At 58.3% G+C, this 5,915-nt stretch overlaps 1 protein-coding gene across 1 annotated transcript in view; it reads left to right on the top strand.

Moving 5' to 3' along the window:
* Nucleotides 1-5,419, top strand: part of ZNF385C (zinc finger protein 385C) — a 42,723-nt gene extending 37,304 nt beyond the window's left edge. The window contains 7 exon segments of the mRNA XM_014311152.2: nt 135-245; nt 2,272-2,443; nt 2,812-3,141; nt 4,460-4,647; nt 4,791-4,904; nt 5,170-5,231; nt 5,233-5,419. Coding sequence (XP_014166627.2) covers nt 135-245; nt 2,272-2,443; nt 2,812-3,141; nt 4,460-4,647; nt 4,791-4,904; nt 5,170-5,231; nt 5,233-5,296 — 1,041 coding nt within the window. The 3' untranslated portion in view covers nt 5,297-5,419.
* Nucleotides 5,420-5,915: the final 496 nt, after the last annotated feature.

The following is a 5,915-nucleotide window of genomic DNA, read 5'->3' as shown; positions in this document are numbered from 1 at the left end:
CACAGGGGTCTTGGGCTCTGTGCCAAGGTCTCTGAGCCCCCTGGGCAGGGTCTCGAGACCTCCAGGGCAGCCAGAGGGATGTCCTGGGTTCCAAGGAGGACACAGCAGCCCTCCCTCCCTCCCTCCCCTTGCAGATGGACCCGGTGCAGAAGGCAGTGATCAGCCACACCTTCGGCGTGCCCGCCCCGCTCAAGAAGAAGCAATTCATCTCCTGCAACATCTGCCACCTGCGCTTCAACTCTGCTGTGAGTGGGGCCACACACGGGGCTGGGAGTGAGGAGGGACACGGGGCCAGCCCCTGCCAGGGGTGTCCCCAAAAATGGGTCAGTCCCATCCATGCCCTGGGTCAGTCCCATCTATCCCTGGGTCAGTCCCATCCATGCCCTGGGTCAGTCTCATCCATCCCTGGGTCAGTCTCATCTGTCCCTGGGTCAGTCCCATCTGTCCCCAATGCCAATCTCACCCATCCCCTGGGTCCCCCATCCACTGGATCTGCAGTGCTTGGTGTCCAGCAGCACAGAGGCTCTGGGCTGCTGGAGCTGCTCCTGCCTGCAGAGGAGCCACCTGAGCCTGGCCATGCTGGATCTGCGGTGCCTGGGGCTGCTGCTGCTGCTCTGACAACAAAAATCCCTGGTTCTGGGCTTCATGATTTCACTCCATGGCCAAGCAGCTCAGGAAAAGCATTATTTCCTTCATTGCTCATTGCTTCCCTGTTTCAGGCTGCTTCCCAGCTAGGGGTGCTGTGCCAGGAGGGTCAGTCCCACAATGTGCTCCCCATGAGCACCCCATGCCCCCAATCCTGCTCTGCCCGTGTCCCTCCAGGTCCCCCTGGCTGGCCCAGCCCCTCACAGCCCTCACAGTGTTCCAGCATGGAGGCTGTGACCTACTTTGGCTGCACCCAGCCCTGTTTTCCAGGGGCAGTTTATTGTCTCTGCTAATGAGGCACCACGCTTGGACTCGCCCTTTGCTTTCCCACGTACCAGCCCCAGCCCCAGCCTCTGTTCCCAGCCCTTGGGAAGCCACAGGGGGAGGGAAGGGGAGGGATGGGGTAGGATGCTTCCCCCTGCTGAGCCCAGGAATCCTCAGCTGGCCCCCAGGAATGCTGTGCAAATTAATCTGTCCTACTCAGGGGTACTGTGTCTAATTCAGACTGGGGTTCCACTCCATAAATAGCCAAAACGGGGTTGTTTTGGGGGACAATGCAGCATTGTCCCTGTCGGGAGGACATCAGTGTTCAGGGGAATTATTTTTGTGGCCATTTTTATCAGTTTGGTGCAGACACGAATCCATCAGAGTCACGCTTCATTATCCAGTGCTCACTGAGAGAGAGGAGCTGGGGACATGAACCATGTGTTGGACACCCCTTAGGATACACTGGGTGATGTGTCCTCCCCACCAAAAAACCTCTTTATTTCATTTTTACAGCAACTATTCATTGTATGTTTCTGGAGTCGTAAATTTTGCCTGAAAGCTGCTTTTAGGAGTGACTTGATGCATTTAATCAGAGCAGGGTCCTTATCTCACCAAGCAAGCAATGTGCTGATGTCTCAGAGAGTGATACCTTGGCCTCAATATCTTGGTGTCAGAGGAGGCTGGGGAGAGGAGGGAAAGGACTCTGTGCTACAGCCCAGTGCCCAAAACTTCTCTGTGCTACACCCCAGTGCCAAAACCCCTCTGTGCTACACCTCAGTGCCAAAACCCCTCTGTGCTACACCTCAGTGCCAAAAACCCCTCAGTTCTACACCCCACTGCCAAAACCCCTCTGTGCTACACCTCATTCCATCACATCCTCTGTGCTACACCCCACTGCCAACACCCCCTCTGTGCTACACCCCACTGCCAAAAAAACCCCTCTGTGCTACACCTCAGTCCCAACACCCCCTCTGTGCTACACCCCACTGCCAACACCCCCTTTGTGCTACACCCCACTGCCAAAATCCCCCTGAGCTACACCCCAGTGTCAACATCCCTCTGTGCTACACCCCACTGCCAAAACCCCTCTGTGCTACACCTCAGTGCCAAAACCCCTCAGTTCTACACCCCAGTACCAAAATCCCCCTGTGCTACACCTCACTCCCAACACCCCCTCTGTGCTACACCCCAGTGCCAACCCCGCTTTGCAGTTGTCCTACCCTAGGGGTGGCTGCCACCAGGTGAGGTGGCTGCACTAAAACCTGCCTGAGTGGCCACTCCTGGCTCTGAGGCCCTGCCCTGCCCTGCCCATGTCCGTGTGTCTGTCTGTCTGTCACAGACATCCCTCTCTGCCCCCAGAACCAGGCTGAAGCCCACTACAAGGGCCACAAGCACGCGCGGAGGCTGAAGGCCATCGAGGCCATGAAGAACAAGCAGAAGGTGGTGGGGGCTGCAGCAGGGACCCCTGGCCAGGACAGCACAGCTGAGCTGGCCCCCAGCCCCGTGGGCAGTGGGGAGCTGGGCAGCACAGGTACAGGAGGGGCTGAGGAGGCTGGGGTTGGTGTCCCCTGAGCTCCTGCAGGGGGACAGGGGGTGTTTTCCCTGTGGTTTGGTGTCTCTGGGAGTGAGCCCTGTCCCTCACACCCCCAGGGCTCTGCCACATGCAGGGATGGGCTGGTGGGAGCTGTGGCAGCAGCAGGGTTTGGTGCTGAGCCCAGCTTGCATGCACTGGAGATAACAGCTGTAACAGGAGGGACCTGGGGATGCATGCAGACCTCTGGGATGGTCTGGGGAAGATGGGGGTGCTCCCTGAAATCCAGAAAACCTGTTCAAGCACAAGAACTTTCTCTTTCTGCCTATTTCTTTTCCTCTTTCCCCCTTTCCTTTTCGTCCCACTAGCTGATGCCAGTAGCCCACAGGAGTCAGAGGGTGAGGGCAGCAGCCTGGGGCTGGTGCCCAGCACTGAGGAATCCCCAGTGGAGCTGCCAGGCAGTGTTGCCCCTCTGGGCTCCCCACCAGCCTCCGAGCTGTCAGAGGGCACCTCAGATGCCACCAGCGTGGCCTCCTCATCAGCCCAGGCAGCTGAGGCACAGGCAGCTGAGTCAGGCAGCAGCGTCAGCTCGGCCCCTGAGAGCGAGAAAGAGGGGAAAAAGAGCAAACAGCACCTGTATTGTCCCACCTGCAAAGTGACCGTCAACTCCCTGTCCCAGCTGGAGGCTCACAACACTGGTAAGGGCATTTTGGGGGGACAGGGGGACAGGGGATGGGCCCCTGCCACTTCATCAGGGCTCTGAGCAAAGCCCAGCCATGCCCCATAACCAAGCAGCCTTGCAATGAAGTAGTGAGCATTAATGAGTGTTGCTGTAATTAAAAACCATTCATTAAAATGACCTGCACAGATAAGTCATGGGGCTTTACCTGGGCTGCAGCTTCTAGGGTGAATTTTCACCAGGTCAAACACTCTTATTGATCATGGCTCAATTAAGGACATTTAATCAAGTGATTGAGGCTACTTTATTTTCCATTTAGCTTGAAGCTGATAGCCAGGGCTTCTTCCAAAGCCGGAATAATACTTCCCAAGCCTGGTGGTTTGGGCTTGTGGCCCTGTGGAGAAGACCCCTGGGAATGCAATGAGCTGTGGAACCCATAGCCCAGAATGACTCCTGGGCTGTGTGGGGCAGCCCCTTTGGGGTGGGCAGCAGTGGGAGCTGCTGAGAGTCCCCAGTGGGGTCTGTGGGCCCTGCAGTTCCAGCTCCTGGCTCACCCCATTCTCTAGAGGATGCTTAAGTTGGGCACCCCAAATTTAAATGGAAGGCCCTTTCAAATACCAGGAAGCAATTCCTGCCACCCCACTGCCTGCTGGGGCAGCAGCAGCTGCCGTGGGCAGGGTTGGCTCAGGACACTGCTGTGGCTTAGCCGCAGACGTGTCCTTTTGCTTTTGTCAGCTCCAGTTACAAATTCAGGAGCTGATTTGGGGGAAAAAGAACAAACAAACAAACAAACGTTTGCAGGCTGGCACTGCTCTGTGGCTGTCACACAGCTCCTTAAAATATAGAATTAATTAGCAGGGGCTTAAATTACTTGCTCCCTGTGCAGCCTCGTCAGGGACAGGACGGAGCACCCTGTCCCCAGGTGTGCAGGGATCTTAGGTTCCTCCTTGCCCACCTGCTGTGACCCTGCTGAGCTATTCCTGGCTCTGCTGTGACCTTGGGCACGGCTCAGATGCTGCAGACTGTGCTAACGCCCGGGGACAGGCGACAGGCTCCAGCACACGCTGGAAATAGCAGCTTTTCCAAAGCTGCCTCGTGCAGGGGGGGTCTCTGGGAACATGAGCATCTCTGCTGTGCCTGAGACGTGCACTTTGGCAGGGTTTGGGAGTGGGTTGTGCAGCAATGGGGAACGTTCAGGCTCCCTGTGCCCTCTGCCTGCAAGTGCTGCTGGGCACGGGTTGGTGCTGTTTGGAGGGCACCTGCTGCTGGATATTCCGTGTTCCTGCTGCTGTGGCACTGGCACGGGGCTGGGGTTGCTGAGTGTCCCCTCCTGCCAGGCGCCAAGCACAAGTCAATGCTGGAAGGTCACGGCACCCAGCTGCGGCGAGGCCGGGGCAAGCTGCTCTCCCGGGCAGGGCACAAGTCCAAGCGCATCGGGAACAAGGGCAGCATCAACATCCAGAACAAGGCCTTTCACTGCCAAGTGTGCGAGATCTACGTCAACTCCGAGACCCAGCTCAAGCAGGTGACGATGCCCTGGGAGTGCCTGGGCACCGGGTGTGGGTGTGGAGGGACTCGGGGCGTGGGTACCTGGTGTCCCCACAGACCTGAGCCACACAGTGCCCTGGCTGTCCTGGCTCCCAGTGATCCTGCTGTTTTCCTCCCCAGCACATGAGCAGCCGGAGGCACAAAGACAGGCTGGCAGGGAAGCCACCCAAGCCCAAGTACAGCCCCTACAACAAGCTGCAGAAGAATGCTGCCCTCGCAGTGAGTATTCTCAAGGTACCTGTCTCCCTGCACAGCACTTGGTTTGCTCACAGAGCCTCTCTCACCATCAGCCATCCTTTCAGTGAGTTATAGGAGCTGCTTCTCTTAAACCTTGGCTTCCATCACCACAGCTCAGCTTCTCCCCTCAAGGAGGGTGAGCTGTGGTGGTGGGTCTTGAGTCAATTCCTGGATAACTTGGGAGTGCTTTGGCAGCAGCATTCACTTGTGATTCCTCCATCTCTCCTGCCATCTCACGGTATCTCCTCCTCCCTCCCTGCAGTCCAAGCTGGCTTTGCAGAAGCACCTCACCAAAACCCTGGCCACCCGTTTCCTGCCGAGCCCTTTTCCGAACGCCGCCGGCTCACGTCCGCCCCACGCCGGGTCCCATCGTCTTTGCACCCTACTAGAGCCGCTGAGCCAGCCGGGGTCTGTGCACCGGGCTGGGCTGGGCTGGGGGCAGCGCTCCTCGTACCTGCTCTCCTGGCTGGTGGGAAAACGTAGTGGTAGACATCAACCCCGGCTTCTCCTTTGCTTGGAGAGGGCTCCCACTGGAGAGAGGTGCCCTGACAGAGCCTGGCCAGCCCCCCGCGCATCCCCACCGCTCCCCCAGCCTGTGCTGGCCCCTGCTCAGCAGATGAGCCCAGGCAGTGCACGGAAGAGGACAGTGTCCAAATCAGCAGGACCATCTCATGGCCAGAGCCTGCCTGTCCTTGGCCTGCTGGCTGCTTCTTCATAGCCCTCCCAGTTACCAGACTGGAAGGAGAGGAGCTGGCTGGTCCCTGGAAGAAGGAGCATCCCTCTGCTCCCTGCCCGCCCAGTGGGAAGGGAACTGCGAGGGGAATCTCAGCCCAGCTCTTTCTGGGAGAAACAACCCCAGCACAAGTGGGAAGCTGGCAGTTTCTCTCTCAGCCTGGGCTGGCTGTGCCCTTGCCAGCCCTGCACCTGCCTGTGCTGGCAGGGGGTTTCTGTGCCACCCACCAGCCCCCCGTCCCAATTCCCTACGTCCCACCAGCCAAAGAGCCCCCA

Source organism: Geospiza fortis, unplaced genomic scaffold (genome assembly GCF_000277835.1).
Source record: "Geospiza fortis unplaced genomic scaffold, GeoFor_1.0 scaffold415, whole genome shotgun sequence".
NCBI classification, from domain to species: domain Eukaryota; kingdom Metazoa; phylum Chordata; class Aves; order Passeriformes; family Thraupidae; genus Geospiza; species Geospiza fortis.
This window is presented reverse-complemented; position numbering and strand designations above follow the sequence as displayed.